We start from the raw sequence: 17,078 nt of genomic DNA, 5'->3' as shown, positions 1-17,078 counted from the left end.
AGAAATTACATTGAAATATAATCCTTATATTTGAACGTGTGCAAGTAGGATTAAATGCTCAAAATCCTGCTTTATTATTGTTATGATAAAAAGCACATGGGTCATATTAAAGCACGCCAGGTATATTTTTGATCAATTTTGCCACAGTTTGGTCGTTTTTCAATCGTGAAAAAGGTTAGATAGATCACAATACATCTCAACTTATCTAGAATTACATTTCCCACTTGTACATTCGACTTTGACCGTTCGGATGCAATTTACAAGTGGGAAATAGTATTTCCCAGTTTCCGACATCACTTGAACGGTCTTCTCTGTAGCGTTTGCTCTCCTGTGGGAATTGGGGGAGGTGGTCTTACGTCACGTGACTTTAAACCATCTTTGCGGACTCTTTGTTGTTGCCTTTTCAGCACGGCTCTCACGATTAAGGTTTTACTCTGTCCCTTTTCAGAATATACAGGCACAATTTTTAACACACCAATTCACGCAATATCCACTGGAAACCCAGACGGCTAATCTCATCGCTTTGGAGCTGTACACAGGCGAGGACACAACGCCGACATGCACACAAAGACAGAGCAAGAGGGAGCCACGACTGGAACCAAGGAACAGTAGTAGGCCAGCCAGAGCAGCAGAATGAAGTGAATCTATTTCTAGATGCACAATCTTTCTGAACCGGGATGATAGCCGACTGAGAGCTGCTATTATTTCTGCATTTCTTGGAAATATTCCACATTAACAGTCAATCGAGTTTTAACAAAATATCGTCGTCTTATGTGTTAGCTACAGCGGAGTGTTTGCGTTCCAAATCTATTAAAATTCTAGGCATAAACGAAGCAAACTGCACATCGAGTAGCAACCCTGCCTGTCATCATGTTGGGTTATCGGCTCGTAGGAATTGGAGCGCTACAATGCCACCACCATCTCCACTGTACTGTGTTTTGCATCTTGACCATTGCTACAGTGCTTGGGGTTCAATCGTCGTATCCTCAGACCAGCGAGTGCGTGTCCGGCAAAGGAAAAGGTTGCCCAGGTATGTATTCGGCGGCAATATTATGATGTTAACTAAATGTGTTGAGGAGACGTGTGCTGAGGAAACTGCTGACCAAGATTATAAAGATGCTCCCTGGGGCCTGCAGCACACATATAGCTTGATATAGCTTGATCGATATACAGATACATCTATTCCTGCACATACGTTTCTGTAGCATATCCAAAATATAATTATGTTAATGTAAAAATTATTACTCTACTGTTGTCTTAGATTTTAGTAGACCACCTCCTTTGTTTAGGATCAGGTGAGCCACAATATAAAAGGCAGGCTGGAACCCCACCCTTCTACACCACCCTCATCATCATGCTTCGCTAGGCGTAGTATCTTTGAATGATGCGCTAAACCTGTGTGCGTGAGAATTATGCCACTGCAGATGAAATTAGGACTTCGAATAATTGTACACGAAGCATAATTATGGTTTGTAAGGCGTGCAGTACAGAAGGCTAGTATTAAAGGTTTCCTCTTAAGCCAGGCAAGCTCAGGCCTTCTGTTTTCAGTGTCCCAAATGGTGGTGTCTATAACCAGGGCTTTAGAACGTGGAAAGGCACGTTTATACACACACCTCTGCGACCTGGTCAAAAGACATATTTTGTTGATTTTCTGAGTGGAAAATAAGTAAATAGACAGGACAAAGCACAATTCCTGTATATGCTGAATGCATGTAAATGCTGAATGTATCAGGAATTATGCTTTATAATGTGCAGAAGTATGTTTGTAGAGGAGGTGGATTTTTTTAAACATGTAATTTGACCTGAGAAACACAACCTTTTTAGAAGACTGACACATTTAGTCTTATTTGTCATTGAGGAATAGTAAACTCAGTCTCTATAATGTAAAATGGGGAAAAAAAAAAAACATTTTCAGCAAATCCTAATGCAGTTATGCTGCAGTCTTAGTTTTCTGCTCACACATTTAAGGTCAGGGCTATGAGGCCATTCCAAAAGCGTAGTTATATGTTAGACTGTTTTATCCAGTCCACCTTGGACTATAAATACCCAATTATGTCCAAATTTCAACCATTTATGTGATGATTCTGAGGTGGTCCTCCTTCATTATTCCTTCCACTTACCTGTTCCAAAACAGCCCAGAACAGGTTAATACAACCCACATGCTTAACAGGACTGGAGTTTGAGGTTGAATTCCTCACCTTTACTTCACCAAACATCTTTTGTCTTAATTGACCATATAGCATTCCTTTATGGCTTTTTCTTTGTCTGTGTGGTCAGCTGCAAATATTACGACTGTAGACAGGTACAAGGCTCATGAAGCTAATTGGAACTTCCTGTATTAGCTATTATTTTAATTTGCTATTCATCCAGTGCAGTCTGCCAAATGTGCTCGAGACATTGCTTTAAATAAACATAAAGGACTCCTGACTGTTAAGTTTTGGCCCTATTATCAGAAGATTGTGACTTTGATTCCTGATGATGTTAGGCTGGAGGTCCAAGGGAGTGTAATTCCAACACCTCCCCCATTACTCTGCGCAAGTGCATTGTGCATTGTACATTATTCAAATATAGATAAATTCGTTTTTGGATTGCGATCTCCAAAATGTAGTCATTGGTCAATTCTCACTTACTAGCGTGAACTAGTCTACATCCTTCTGCTGCTAATGTAACACATTTTTAATGAAAACTGACCTACACAATTTGACATTAATGAATGATTCTTTACTTTGCTAAAATGCTGATATTTCTGTATTTCACTTGAAAGACAATTTGGAATTTCTGAGGTAATAAGTTATGTTTCTGAGAGTATAAGAAATTATTTAATCATACTAGCGTAAAACCTCAGAAAATATGTATCATGATATTTTAAAGCTTTGACAAAACAAGTCATTAGAGTTACCTTTCAATATTAGTATTAGTAATAATGCATACACATGACTATTACCATAGCTCATTTACCCAGTCCAGCCACTTAAATATCCTTATGACTTATTAATGACAGATGAGTAAAGCAATCCGTTTTTAATCAGTCTTTGATACACTGACTTATTAATGGCTTTTTTGTCTGTAGCTTTAGTTAAAGCAACCACATTTTGACCTGCTTTAATGGTCTATGATGTCACATGACACGTAATAGTTATTATAAAAGCTATTATGTGAAAATGTTTTTTCTGTATGCAGCATCTCCCATTTTAATTATGACAAGATACATGATGGTTCAGCAGTTCTTGTGAGCTAACGTGAAGTCAGCATAGCATTACAGTCTGCTGTGTACCAGCATAGGAGCTGAAAGAAAATGAAAAGAATAAATAAAAAAAAAATTTTGCATCCATACAGGTAGGCTAATGCATCTTCTGTCTTTGTAAGTTGTAAAAAGTGCTATACAAATGCATTTGATTTAATTTAAAGACCATTAAGCTGTACTTTTATTACATACTGCTTACTGACCTCATACTGCACTAGGAATGACTAGAAAGGTTGGTCATTTATATGTTGGCTTGCTTTACAAAATGTGCACATACATTTTTACCTGCACTATTGGTTCTATTGGAACGTGCTTAACTCATTATCAGTCTTTAATAGCAGATACATTTAAGTATGTTTCCTTCTGATTTAGATTTTCAGCTAATTTAACTAGCAGTCCAGTTTACTAATTTGCAGTCATTTATGAAATGGAAATAAAGCAAAATGCAAGCACACCTTGCAACCTAGCTACCATTGTATTCTTTCTGTTTATCTTCAGCACCTGTATATACAAATAAGCCTATAAACCATATATATATATATATATATATATATATATATATATATATATATATATATATATATATATATATATATATATACACACACAGCTTATGTATATTTATGTGTATAACTATAAGTAGTACAATAATTCAATTTTTTCTTCTAGGGCAGTGACAGCATAATGTAAATGGATTGGAGTATAGCATTTGAAGTTTAAACAAGTGCTACCCACAGGCAGGATTAAATTAGTGTTGATAGCAACTCAGCTAAACAGCTAAACACAAAACACACCGCTCAAAATCTGTTTAATGTTTCCTATTTTAATTTAAGGACTGTACTACTATTCTTACAACCACTGTGTAAATTGTCGGAAGCAGTAAAGGATCTAAATCCGACTCATTCTATACAGCACTACCTTACTGACACCTTTGTCAAGTTTTTCCAACAAACTTTCACAGTCCTCCTGCTCTGTCAGTATTTGGTTTCTTTTTTTTTTTTTTTTTTTTGTTGATGTTTTAGTGTTTTGCCCCATGTTTAAGTTTAGCCTTAGCTTTGCCTTGCCTAGCCTAGGCTTGCCCTTCTAATTCCTAGCTGTGTTGAGCCCTAGTTTGTTTTAGCCTTTAATATTGTGCTGAAGCCAACAAAGTGCTGGAACACATGATAAAATAAGGGTTTACACCACTTGTCTTTCATCTTGTCTAATTCCTTACAGCAAAACTTGTTGTGCTATCGGTAGCTATTAGTATTTGAAAGTTTAGGCTTTTGTAATTTTGCAATTTTGCTGTTTGTTTAAAGTAGCATTATGAGAATTGGCATTTCATGCTTCTGGGCTCGTCCTACAGTCAGCAAGTCTAAATCATGCATGTTTTAAAGGAGAGGTTAGTTAGATTGGTTGCTGATCCTGTCAGATGCAGAATATTTTAATCATAATTGATCTCTTCTGCATATTGTTATACTGATATCCAACAAGTTTATCGAACATCACATTCAGAAATGGTGCGGATATGTGTTTTCTTGTGCAGCATCTACCGTTTATATATGGGAATATATTTGATGGTTCAGTAGTTGCATTGAGCTAGCTTAAACAAAAAATATGATCAAAATCTGCTTCATCTTTCCTATTTTGATTTAAGGATTTTAGTACTTTATGTACTATATGTATATGTACTATATATGTAGTACTATATCTATCTATCTGTCTATCTATCTATCTATGTACATTTAGGCTAATTAAGACCATTATTTTATAACAGACATGGTGCTTATTGATCTTATACTGCGCTATTTATACTAGCAATGTGTGACACTGTTGTGTTTCTACAGAACGTGCTAAACTCACTGGGATCCGTCTTTAATAGACAAAAACAGTCTCAACCACATTTACCATTTGTTTTGGACACAAATGGAATTTCGGCTCTGCCTTAAACCTATTAGTGTAGTGAACACACACTCACACAGTGATACAGTGAGCAAATGTATCCAAAGTGACAGTGCCTGGGAGTGGAGATGTTTAAGGGCCTTGCTGAAGGGCCCAACAGTGGCAGCTTGGTGAACCCAAGTGTTAAACCCACAACCCTGTCATCAATAACCCGGTGCTCTAACTTGTAAGCCCATATGTAATAATAGTATAGCATTTAAGTGCTCTTGCAACCTAGCTACCACTGAATTATTTTTGTTTACTTTTAGTAATACATCTGTATATGCATATAAACACACTGTTACAACGTTAAATAAAGAATACATTAAACTCACAAAACTGGGTCAGAATATAAAAACATCATTTATTTGGTTTCATTGATCATTTAAACATTTGGCTTGAATTCCAAAGTAGACATTTACATAGTTTACCCATGTGTAATTTCTTATATGTTGTGGATTTCATTAACATATACTGTATTTGATGTTATTGCTTCACATTTGTCATAACATATGTTCTGTATAGAAAGTATGTATCAAAGCATATGCTGGCTACACTTAGCATGTGACAAACTGTTATAACTTTACACATTGTCACGGTTGTCATGATTTACTAGTAATGGTAATGTTACTAATTGCATGGCAATCTGTTATGAAAGCTTATGATGGTGGGACATGTCATGTCATGTTTATGGCATAGTTATTTTGCAGATTAAAGCAGCAGGTTTTCATGTGTACTGAGGAGGAGGCTTGAGAGAGGTTATCCCTTCAGAAGGGGTGTATTAAATTGAAGGTTAAAGAATCACTTTTTAATTTCTGTAATAAATATTTCTTTTAGCTATGTTTCTGATATACTTTCACTGTGGTGGTTTTGGTGTTTACCAAAAATGTTAATCAACCTCTGATTAGAACAAAAATGGCAAATTTGTGTTTATGCATCACCCATAATCAGCACAGTATGTTTATGTAGAGATGTGGTGAACACTGACTGATGGGCGTCTACTAGCCCCAACAAAGATATGCACCTTTGTTGATGGTCAGAAACTTTTATTTTAGCCGCACCTTGGTAGTTCTTGCTCTAGTAAAGTCATTCTTATTGTGGCCTTAAGTAATCACACATTTACAGACTAGAAATTGCTAGTTGAATTATTGCAATGGCTTTCTAAGTTGTATATTAGGCAGTAGTTGTATGTTATTGTACTTTCCAGCTAAGAGGTCGGGCTACATTAAATTGTAATTTTTGTTTGCTGGGGTTAGATGATCTGTGTGTCAAAGCAAAGCTGCAGTATGTTTTTATGTATTTGCATATTATGCAAGTACAAACTTGGCTAAAATGCTAACTTGCACTGCAATAGAATGTTTTAAAAACCAAGAGTATATAAGAGATAATCTAAGACACAGGCTAAATGTATACATGTGTATATCATTGCTTGATTAATTGTTCAGAACGCTGATATTACTTGAGTATATGCACAATAGGATGAAGAAAAATTATGGACCCAATGTTTTTTTTATATTTAAATTTTTTGTTTGTGCTACATTGAAAACAGAAGATGGTTTGAGAGTGAGCAAAAATACTGGAATATGTGCATGAGCAGGTGTTTCTTGTTGCCTAGATGTGGCCTGTTAGATGGATTGTTTAAAGAACTAATAGCTCTGAATGACTACTCTGAGCTCAGTGTTGTTAAAAAGGATCAACTATGTGTAATGGCTTCCTTTTCTCCCATAGACAACTGTGTTAAGCCAATGTATAGACTGTTGTCTATGGGGGAAAAAAGGAAGTAATTTTGAAGCTGAGAAAAAAGCTCTGGCATGTGGAAAATTTGAGACTGGTCAAGTTAACCCAATTGCATATTCATTGCACCTCCTGAAAAGGAAACTGAAGGGAGATTTCTTGAATACATTTAAATGTAAATATCAGGAAACAGAATCTTGAATGTGAAACCCAAATGTCTTCAGGCTAAAACAAAAACAAAAAATTGCTTTGCAGTTCCAGTTTGTTTTAGAGGTTTATTGTGCAATAAACCTAAATTGTCCGGCATTGTAAGAGTATAAACTGTACTTTCTAGAAGACTTCGGGAGTAACAGTCTATACACTGGTGGGTGTGTGTTAAAATTTGCAACTAACAACATTGATGAATAGATTGACACTGACATCTTAGGTGAGCTTCTATGAAGACAGCTGTGACTAGGACTCAAATTAAATACTATATAATAATGACAACATGTGATTATCAAACATCACATTCAAGTCTTTCATGGTGACACCTGTCAGGACATGGTTATGCTGGAAATTAAAGCAGCAGGTTTCCACTTTTACTCAGCACATTTACTTTTACTTTTATTCTACATTTTGCATGTGGTATAATATAATATGATTTAACTGTGGTCAGTTTTGTGCTGCCCACAAAAAAAGTGTAGCCTAGGACCATACGTAAGTGGCAATTGGGCAAGGAATGCAATAAACAAAGAGAATAAAGGGCCATAAAGAGCTACTCTAGCAAGCTGAGTAGCATGCAGTCTGTCAATGACCCATCAGTTGTGTGGGAAAGCCTGCAAGGCCTCGCCTTACCTTTTTATTGTTTACTTCTGTGACTTTCATTGTTTCATTGTCACTACTATTAAACTACAAATAGTTTTGTTTTCTAAATTTTAATAGTGTAATATACATTTGTGCACATACTGTATTTACTTTTACATTTCTGACATTTAGCTGACGCTCTTATCCAGAGCGACTTACAAGGTTACTTGTATTACAGAGGTGGGCCAACGTAGTGTTAGGAGTCTTTCCCAAGGACTCTTATTGGTGTAGCGCAACACAGTCAACCAGACCAGGAATCAAACCCCAGTCTCCCACGTGGTGTGGTAACTTACTAGCCGGTAGTGGTGTTATCTGTTGCGCCACACCAACCACTTTGCTCACTACTATGATGCACAGGGGGACGTACACACAGTATGTTAATGCAAAGTGTAAACAATCGTGGTGTTTTTTTTTGTTTTGTTCTGGTTTAGTTTTTTTTTTTTTTTTTTTGCTTTGCAGTGTGCTGACTAAGCATTCTTCATTCAGATTGAAAATATATTTGCTTAATTTTTTCCCCCCAGTATTTTTACATTTTTTTGTTTGTTTGTTTTTTTGTGTTTTTTTTGGGTCTTGAGGAAGAGATTTTTGTCAAATGCTTCCAGTGTTGCTGGATGCTATTTAGAGGGTTTAAAAGTTGGTTTTATACATGGCTTCACTAAAACAATACTGAAGTGTTGTTTAATTTTTTGTTCTGTAGTAAATCAGTATTTCTGCACTTTGTTTTTACAGATCTGTCTGAGAAGAAGAGTGATTTGCGAGTATGTGACCCTTCCACATGTCGCTATGGAGGAATCTGCCGGGATACTGGTGCAGATCCTAAGTGTGTATGTCAGTTTCAGGTAAGTACATTTTTTTTATATAATCAAATGTCTTGACTGATTTAATTGTATTTGAGCTATATGGGAAAAATCAGCTGCATGTAAAGCATATATTATGTATCTATTATATCTTAATATATTAAGTTATACTAACCTTTTTACATATGTAAAACAGTTGGTTTGGTGAGAGGCTTTAAACTTGTCTGTGTTTTTTGTTGTTGTTTTTTTTGGCCACAGTGCCATAAGAATTACATACCAGTGTGTGGGTCTAATGGGGACACATACCAGAATGAATGTTACCTGAGACAAGCAGCCTGCACACAGCAACGTTCCATCTCTCTAGCATCTGCTGGACCCTGCTATCCTGGTGAGTCCACATTATCTCAGTCTTAAATAAATCTCTAGTAGTATGCCACACAGATTGGGTGCTTTATTATTGCCTTTTTCCAGCAGAAAAAGGGGGAAAATACTAATAAAAATAGGTGCTTACAATAAATGCTATTTCTTGGTAATTAGTGCTGGTCACAAAAATTACACAATCGCCCTGTTAGTCTAATTTGCATAGAAACAGTCGCAAGGCGCAAGGGAGAATTAAGAGAGACTTACTTATTTACATTGAAACAACTGCCTGCACACCAGTTCCTCATTAACGTATAATTTGCAAATGACACACTCCAATCTGCCCTTACATACATATAATTTAAATTAAACCTTTAAAATCTTTATTCCAATCTTATGACCGTAAACCAGTTAATAAAATAAAGTATTCAGTAGAGCATTAGCAGATGGCTGTCCTCGTGGGAGTATGGGGTTGAGCAATGATGTGCACAAAATTGAGTGCTGTAGCCTGCTGACTAGAGCTTAAACAGCTTTAAACTTAAAACTGTTACAAATTATGATTTTTATAGGTCCTTGCCTCAAATGAATAAATATTATTTTTTTTGTGATATATAATATGATATACTGTTAAAATTGCATGCAGGTAGTTTCAATAAACTGAATGTGTTTTAAAAAAAATTTAATATAGCATAAAGCACCCACATATAATAAATCTAAACACGGAATAAAATAAATACAAGGAGTCCCCCTGCCCTCATACTACAATGCAAGTGGCTAGATGTGATTTTTGGATGTGTGGTTTTGGTGCATAATGTTGTGGGTTAAAATTAATGCAGGGCATGACAGGATGTAGTGGAGCAGCGGTGAGACCATGCAAAGGTCAAATGCCTGGTGTTACTGTAGGGTTATTTGACATGAATTAATGTCTTTTTGATATTGCTGCTGTTTGAACATGCACTGTTGTTTAGAGACATCCAAGGTTTTCTGTTTTAGTTTATGTTATGAAATGTCTGAGATTAGGCTTATTTATAATTGTACAGCAGAAGGAACATTTTATTTGATTAAAAAGTAAAATTTTGAATTTGACTAAAACTTGAAGGCACCAAACCGTACTTGGTGCGGATCGGCTTTTGACCGTTGCCATCACGTACGGAGGGGCTGGTCCCTTCTTGGCTTTGTAGGCCAGCGTCAGGGTTTTGAATCTGATGCGAGCAGCAGCTACAGAAAGCCAGTGAAGAGAACGCAGCAGTGGAGTGACATGGCTGAATTTAGAAACGTTGAAGACGGCCCGTGCCGCTGCATTCTGGATAAGTTGCAGGGGCCTGATGGTAGGGAGACCAGCTAGAAGAGAGTCTTGAAATCACTAGAGACTGAACGAGCACCTGGGCGGCCTCTCTAGAGAAGAAGGGTCAAATTCTCTGGATGTTGTACAGGAGAAATCTGCATGACCGAGTTAAGTTTGCAACATGGCTTGAGAATGATAACTGATCATCCATTACTAAATCAAAGCTTCGAACTTCTGTAGATGGAGTGACCAGTGAATTCTCAAAGGAGATGGCAAGATCGTTTTAAAGTCCAGCAGTTCCCAGGATGTATAGCAGCTCTGTCTCGCTGGGGTTAAGTTTGAGGTGGTGAGCCGCCAGCCGCCAAGAAGAGAAATCAGCGAGAAATGCTGAGAATCAGGTAGAAACCTGTGTGTCAGATGGTGGGAAAGAAAGGATAAGTTGAGTGTCGTCTGTGTAACAGTGGTAGGAGAATCCATGAGAGGATATCACTTTACCAAGAGAGCTAGTTTAGAGTGAGAAAAGAAGAGGACCAAGAACCGAGCCTTGTGGAACACCAGTGGAGAGACTACAAGAAGCGGACACGTGTCCCCCTGGAATATTACCTGGTATGAGTGTCCCTGCAAAGCCAGTAATTCCAAGGCCTGCAAGGATAGACAGGAGGATCTTGTGGTCCAATGTGTCAGAAGCTGCAGAGAGGTGGATCAGAACCAAAGACCGTTTGGCAGATTTAACTGCATGGAGTTTCTCTGTAACTGCAATGAGGGCAGTTTCAGTAGAGCGTACAGCCAGACTTTGCCTGATCTGTTTCACTCCTAATAGTTTGACTTTTTTGTTACAGCCTGTAGCATGGTTGTAGACCCTCGCTAAATAAGTATGGCAAATGAAAGCCTTCGAACACCTTCGTCTCATTGAGCAGAAACGTGCTTGGCCCATACAATTGCAACTGCATTTATTATTAATAATTGCATAAGCAGTGAATGTGCTACTCTCTCAAGAAGATGAGTAAATATTAGGATTTCAGCACTGCATCATTGGAACAAAAATACAAGGAAACATCCTTACAAAATCAGCAATGATTTCAGCTGTATATAATCTCTGTAACCAACTAATATTTTTTTATGAACAAAATAAAAATGCTTTTATGAAATTGAACTGTTTTATTGTTAATAACCTCTGACAGCAAAATGTTAACCTATATATATTTTTTTCTCTTGGTTGCAGACAGCAGCTCGGGGTCAGGAGATGAAGGTAAAGAAAAACTTTTTTTCCTTTTTTTCCCCATGTGGCATATGCATAGGGAAAGTAGCAACTTGGGATCCTCCAAGAGACTTAGTCAAAATATAAACGATCTTTGTTTTAGCTGTGACATACTGAAGTCACCATAGTGTTTGCTAAATGAATGACCATTACCCAACTCACAGTGATGCTGAATATCTTTCAGTGCATGCGTTTTTGATAAAGGATTGGTTTCTGAGGCTACTTTCCAAAGCTGCTATTATAGAAAATTACAGGGAACTGAATTTGCACTGAAGTGGGTTTTATTTATAGACTGTTTGAAATGTTTGATTTCTTGTTCAGCTTTATTTTCCCTTTACTTTCAACTATCTTTATTACTGGTTATCATCAAATAAGTGTTCATTCTTTCAGGTTGCACATATAAAGACAAAAAAAAAGTGTCTCAAATCCATGCCTTGTTCCAGATGTAGCAAACTGTATATGAGATTCTGCAATTTTGGAAGGTCTTCTCTGTAGGAATTATCCTGGGGCACTGGTGCAGAGTGTATCTCACAGGACACCTCAAAATCTGTGGGATAAAGATCTATTTAGTTCAACATAAAGTATGTTCTAATTTTTTAACTTTAAAAGTATTTTCAGGCTACCAATTGTCAACCATTTGGTAATGTCTTTGCATGTAGATGTTTAACAGTTGTCTTATACATGTGATATATTTTCCTGAAAGATTGACAGTGTTCACAATCCAGTAAATCTAGTGCCCTTTCTGATCTAATCGGGTCGAATATTTTTCATTTGTGGGTAGCAATTCACTGCTTAAAGAACTACAAGGCAGTTTGAGATACACATATCATGCAAACCTATATAACTAAATGTGTGACTTAATGTCTTGTAGATGACGAGGGATCAGGCACAGATTCAGGAAAGAAACTCAGTAAATGTAGCAACTGCAAGTATGGCGCTGAATGTGACGAGGACGCAGAAGATGAGGACTCGTGAGTATCTTATGTTTTTTCTGGTTTGTTTGTCTTACAGTACAGCATACTAGGAAGCATTATGGAACATTTTGTTTCTTGGATTGTACTAATTTAGCTCTTTGTTTTCAATGGCGAAATCCCATGATACACCAGGTGATGTTCCTGCTAGTCTAGCTTATCTTGATTACACTGCACTCAAAAGAAACAAGGACTTTGTACCACATTATAAGGGGGAAAACAGCTATTCTGAAAGTGTGACTTCACATTTACACAAACTGTCACACTATAAACATAAATAAAAAACCCCTGCAGAAATCAAAAGAAAAGCGTATTGTTTTACCAATATCTAGTGCAATCTTCTTATGCTTCTGAACTTTTGCTTCTGAAATATCATGAAATATCCTTCTTTTTTCCTTATTCTGAGTAATAATGATGCATTCGAGTGCTCCTTGGAAAGTTGTTTAACAGGTTAACTAGTAAATATCTCACTTTTTCTCACTAGCAGTAATAACATTAACCAAATGTTTCTGGGAACTGATTTTTTTTTTACCATTAAAAGGTGGCATGTATATTCTGGTTTTACTATTCCTTTGTAGATTAAGTACAAAGTAACACTTAACAGTTAAACCAAAGGTGTTCTATTTTGACTTCATATGTCTTTCAATAGGCTTCTGTCCTCCATGTGATCTCCAGCACATTTATTTTTTGGAGTAAAGTGACTATAAACACCATACCTGTTCGAGAGAGGTCTGTAGGTCATTAGATTTTCCTGTTTTTTTGTTTTTTTTGACGTTCTGTAAAACTTTTTTTTTCAGTTTTTTTTCTGCTAGCCAGCCGTTCCTTGAAAGTGTAACAGTGGCACAGATGGAATTCGCTCCATATGCCTCACCGTGGATTATTGAAGGCCATCCTCTGACAGCTTTTGACACTTTTTTCTTTATGTTTTTTGTTTATGTTCTTGAAACGTGGCAGGGCTTGTTAAACTGATTGCAACACCAGATTTATTTATTTATTTATGTAGGTGCGGTTGTGTAAGGAATCCTGGAAAACATCAATAATAATAATATAATAATAATCAATAATAATAATGAACAAATTTGCCAGCAGGGGACACCAAAGTCCTACCTGCTTGCAAGAGTTATTTCTGCATTAAATCATTGTATGACCGTGTTTGATTGCGTCTGTAGTAATTATGTTATTAGTTTGTGTGCCACAGATATTGCATTGCAGAGGAGTCAGAATAATTGTATTATTCAGTGCTGTTATTAGGCTGTCATTATTTTGTGATTTTTACAGCTTTGCTGGTTTACAGTGTTTTGCTCTACCTGTAAATGATTATTAATGTATGCTCACAGTAACCATACCATATTTTGTCCAGGAACATTTGTATAGTTTTTTTATTTGAAGCTTAGGTCACTGTTCTTGATTCTGGCACATTTAGATTCTAAACCTTTTCTTTACACAGAAGCCATTGAATGTGAATTCAGTAAAGACTGTCCTGGGAATTTCATTTGATTTTACCATGTTTTGTTGGTTAGAATGCCTCAAACTTGAGCTGCTTTCATACTAACTATGACCAGAAAAGTTTTCCCAAACAAATGTCTTTCCAGCTCTTATTGTTGTACCAATGTCCTAGCTTAAACATCAGCTAGTGCAGCATGAACAGAACGGCATAGTGAAAACTAGTAAAAAAAAAAAAAAAACTTGTTTACCAAAAGACTTTCCTGCAATCTCAAGCTCGCTATGGATACATTAAATGATGTTGCTAAAACTGTCTATTTTTAATTTAAATAGAGGATCTCCATTCGTATTGCAGTGTAATCTAAGACTAGAAACCATCACTTTAAGTATCAAAGTTGAATGTGTGTTTTTCATTACAACTTGATTAGAGTAGATTAGATTTAGAACGTTACTCAGCTTGACATTTATTTATTTATACATTTTTGGATTGGGAATTCAACTCTCAGACTCTTTTATTGTTTGGCAGGTGTTCGTGTAAGATTGACTGTAGCGGGCATAATGAAAACCCAGTATGTGGTACAGACGGAAACTCCTACAACAACCCTTGCCTTGTACGAGAAGCTTCATGTTTGAAACAGGAGCAGATAGATGTAAAGCACCTAGGAAGATGCCCAGGTAAAGTCAAGTCATTGTTTCTCAGTTATTGTGTTTTAGTGTCTAAAACGTTATTTCTGTTCCGATATCGAACTGTTAAGACATATCAAGACTTATTTTCTTCTGGTGTTAATGGAACAATTAAATATTTTTAAGCATTGGTAAACAATGGTGTGTCCTCTTTCAGACAAAGACAAAGGAAAAAAGATTGATGATGGACTGTCCTACAAGCCAGATTTTTTTGGTAAAAATACAAATGACTGTATTTCAACTGGTAACTGTTGCAGTTTAATAATAAACATGAACACTGAAGACTGATTTTGTCTTTGCAAATGTTTTAGATACTGCAGAACCAGGAGATGGAAAAGGATATGGCTGGATGCCAGTTCCTTGCACAGACGATTATGTCAACTTTTGTGTTCATGGCCAGTGTGAATTAAAATATGGCATTGCTTCCTGCCGGTAAGCACTTGGGTTTAGGATTGGAATGAAGAATGGCACCATATTTTTCAACCCAGTGCTTATGACTAAAGTAACTTGTGTGTATTTTTTCAGGTGTGATTCTGGATACACAGGGCCACAGTGTGAAGAGGTTGCTGATTTTAATATACTGTATGTAGTGCCCAGTGGTCAAAAATTGCACTATGTACTTATAGCTGCTATCATTGGAGCTGTGCAGATAGCCATCATTGTGGCTGTTGTCATGTGCATCACCAGGTAAATCAAGCTTTTAGTAGATCACACATCAACTGTGATAACGTACAAGAAAATTATCAGTGGTCAGCAATATAAATATATATATATATATATATATTTATTTATTTTTTAATAGGAAATGCCCGAAGAACAACAGAGGACGTCGACAAAAGCAAAATTTGGGACATTTTTCTTCAGACACCTCCTCCAGGATGATGTAGCTTATTTTTATTTGGCCTTTTATACTTTTTGTACCAGGTGGATTACATTTCTATGTAATTGTTTTCTTGTTTCTTTTTTTTACGTGTGGACAATAAGGTTCTGAATCTGTTTTGTTTTATTCATTTGGATGGTGCCTTATTGTTGATTTTTCTTTTTGGACATTTTAGGAACTTGTCAGTGGAAATCACTGCCAATTGAATGATAAAAGCCAGCTCTTTGTGTACATTTTTCTTGTTGATTTCTCTTGTTTGTTTTTTTTTTGTTTTTTTTTGTACCCATTATTGGTAAATAATGTTAAATGTAACTCGGCACACAGACTGTATCACAGAAGCAGATGTCGTCCTCTCTTACAGAATGTGTTTCTTACAAGAAAATTGTCTTTAAACTGCCTTCTGCCCATCCTTTACAATATTTTCTTTAGCAAATTAAATGCAGCTGAACACCAAATGCAATTGGTTATGTACAACATGTGCGCCGACAAAATGACAACATTTTAGAGTTTCTTTTTAAACAAAAAAAACAAAAAAAAGTGAATTCCAGAAAATGGAATGCAATGTGGTTGATTAGTTAATCCTGTCATGTGGAAATGTTTGTAGATTTTACATTCAAATGTTATTGGTGTTGTTATTGTTGAAATGATCATTGTCATTAATTTAATTCTAGGCACTGCATATCGCATGACCTGTGAAACTTTGTCCAGTGATGTAGAATTAATAGAATTAAATCCTCTCTTATGAATAACTTTGATGTTTTCTTGTCATTGTCACATGTGACCATTCCATCTAAACAGGCTTATGAGTTGATCAGTGCATGGCAGGCAGGCAACAGTTCTGTTTCCCATATGGTCTTAGAAAGATTCAGCTCCAGTTCTGCTTGTTCACAGCTGACTGGACACAGAAGTGGACTAGTCAAGTAGTTAAGATCTTGCATATCTTACAAAGAAATTGACAAAGCCATGATTAAATTTCTGTTCTGAAAAAATGGATTAGCTGGCCATTAAGGAAGTCGAAATCTTTTTTTTTTTTCTTTTTTTTTTTCTTTTCTCCCCCAATCCAATTCTAGTACCTTATTTCAGTATTCTGATCTAATCTTTGTGTTTCTATGAATAATATAGCCACACAACTTAAGATGTGCTATTAATTAATACTGAAATAAAATCACTGTTTTTAATTACTGTTGTTAATGAACAGTTTATATAATGTGACACTCCTGACTGATTTTTATGTGTTTTTTTTTTTTCTTATCTCCTGGAAATAATAAGATGAATCAAATGCTGCAATTAAATCACTTTACATGTGATGTGAATTAACCTACTCCTCTCAGTTTTAAACATTCTGTTTGTTGCTGATTTTAGAACCAAATAAATATGTACAGTACTCATTCTAGTAGAACAGGGTTTCCATGATGGCTTTGTTTTTTTACCAGCCATAGTTTGGGAAAAAGAACTTTACATGGATGCGCCATGTATTAAATGAAACTGAACTAAAGTTGAATGTAAATGATTGTCTGTTGAATGTTAGCCTGCACCTAACCTTATAACCTTTCATCATTTCAACCTTTCATAATCATTTACAATCATCTTCAGTTCAATTACATTTAAAAGATATTCAGTTAAATGTTAGTTGAATGTCAGTTTAGTCATCTACAA

The 17,078-nt window shown here is 36.1% G+C and overlaps 1 protein-coding gene across 1 annotated transcript; it reads left to right on the top strand.

Moving 5' to 3' along the window:
• Positions 1 to 325: 325 nt before the first annotated feature.
• Positions 326 to 16,171, top strand: tmeff1b (transmembrane protein with EGF-like and two follistatin-like domains 1b). The gene is made up of 10 exons (XM_072680315.1): positions 326 to 1,030; positions 8,474 to 8,583; positions 8,800 to 8,929; positions 11,409 to 11,435; positions 12,316 to 12,415; positions 14,385 to 14,533; positions 14,700 to 14,756; positions 14,854 to 14,974; positions 15,068 to 15,229; positions 15,345 to 16,171. The coding sequence occupies exons 1-10, from the start codon at positions 871 to 873 to the stop codon at positions 15,427 to 15,429; spliced, it is 1,101 nt and encodes a 366-aa protein (XP_072536416.1). The 5' UTR covers positions 326 to 870; the 3' UTR covers positions 15,430 to 16,171.
• Positions 16,172 to 17,078: the final 907 nt, after the last annotated feature.

Source organism: Salminus brasiliensis, chromosome 5 (assembly GCF_030463535.1).
Source record: "Salminus brasiliensis chromosome 5, fSalBra1.hap2, whole genome shotgun sequence".
Lineage (NCBI taxonomy): Eukaryota > Metazoa > Chordata > Actinopteri > Characiformes > Bryconidae > Salminus > Salminus brasiliensis.
Note: the sequence above shows the minus strand (reverse complement) of the source record. Positions and strands in the feature narration are given on the sequence as shown.

Bases quoted from the DNA above. Each gene is read 5' to 3' on its own strand.
- tmeff1b (XM_072680315.1), top strand. From the start codon at position 871: ATGTTGGGTTATCGGCTCGTAGGAATTGGAGCGCTACAATGCCACCAC. The intron at 11,436-12,315 runs GTAAAGAAAAAC...AATGTCTTGTAG, and splicing joins CTCGGGGTCAGGAGATGAAG to ATGACGAGGGATCAGGCACA. The intron at 14,534-14,699 runs GTAAAGTCAAGT...GTCCTCTTTCAG, and splicing joins GCACCTAGGAAGATGCCCAG to ACAAAGACAAAGGAAAAAAG.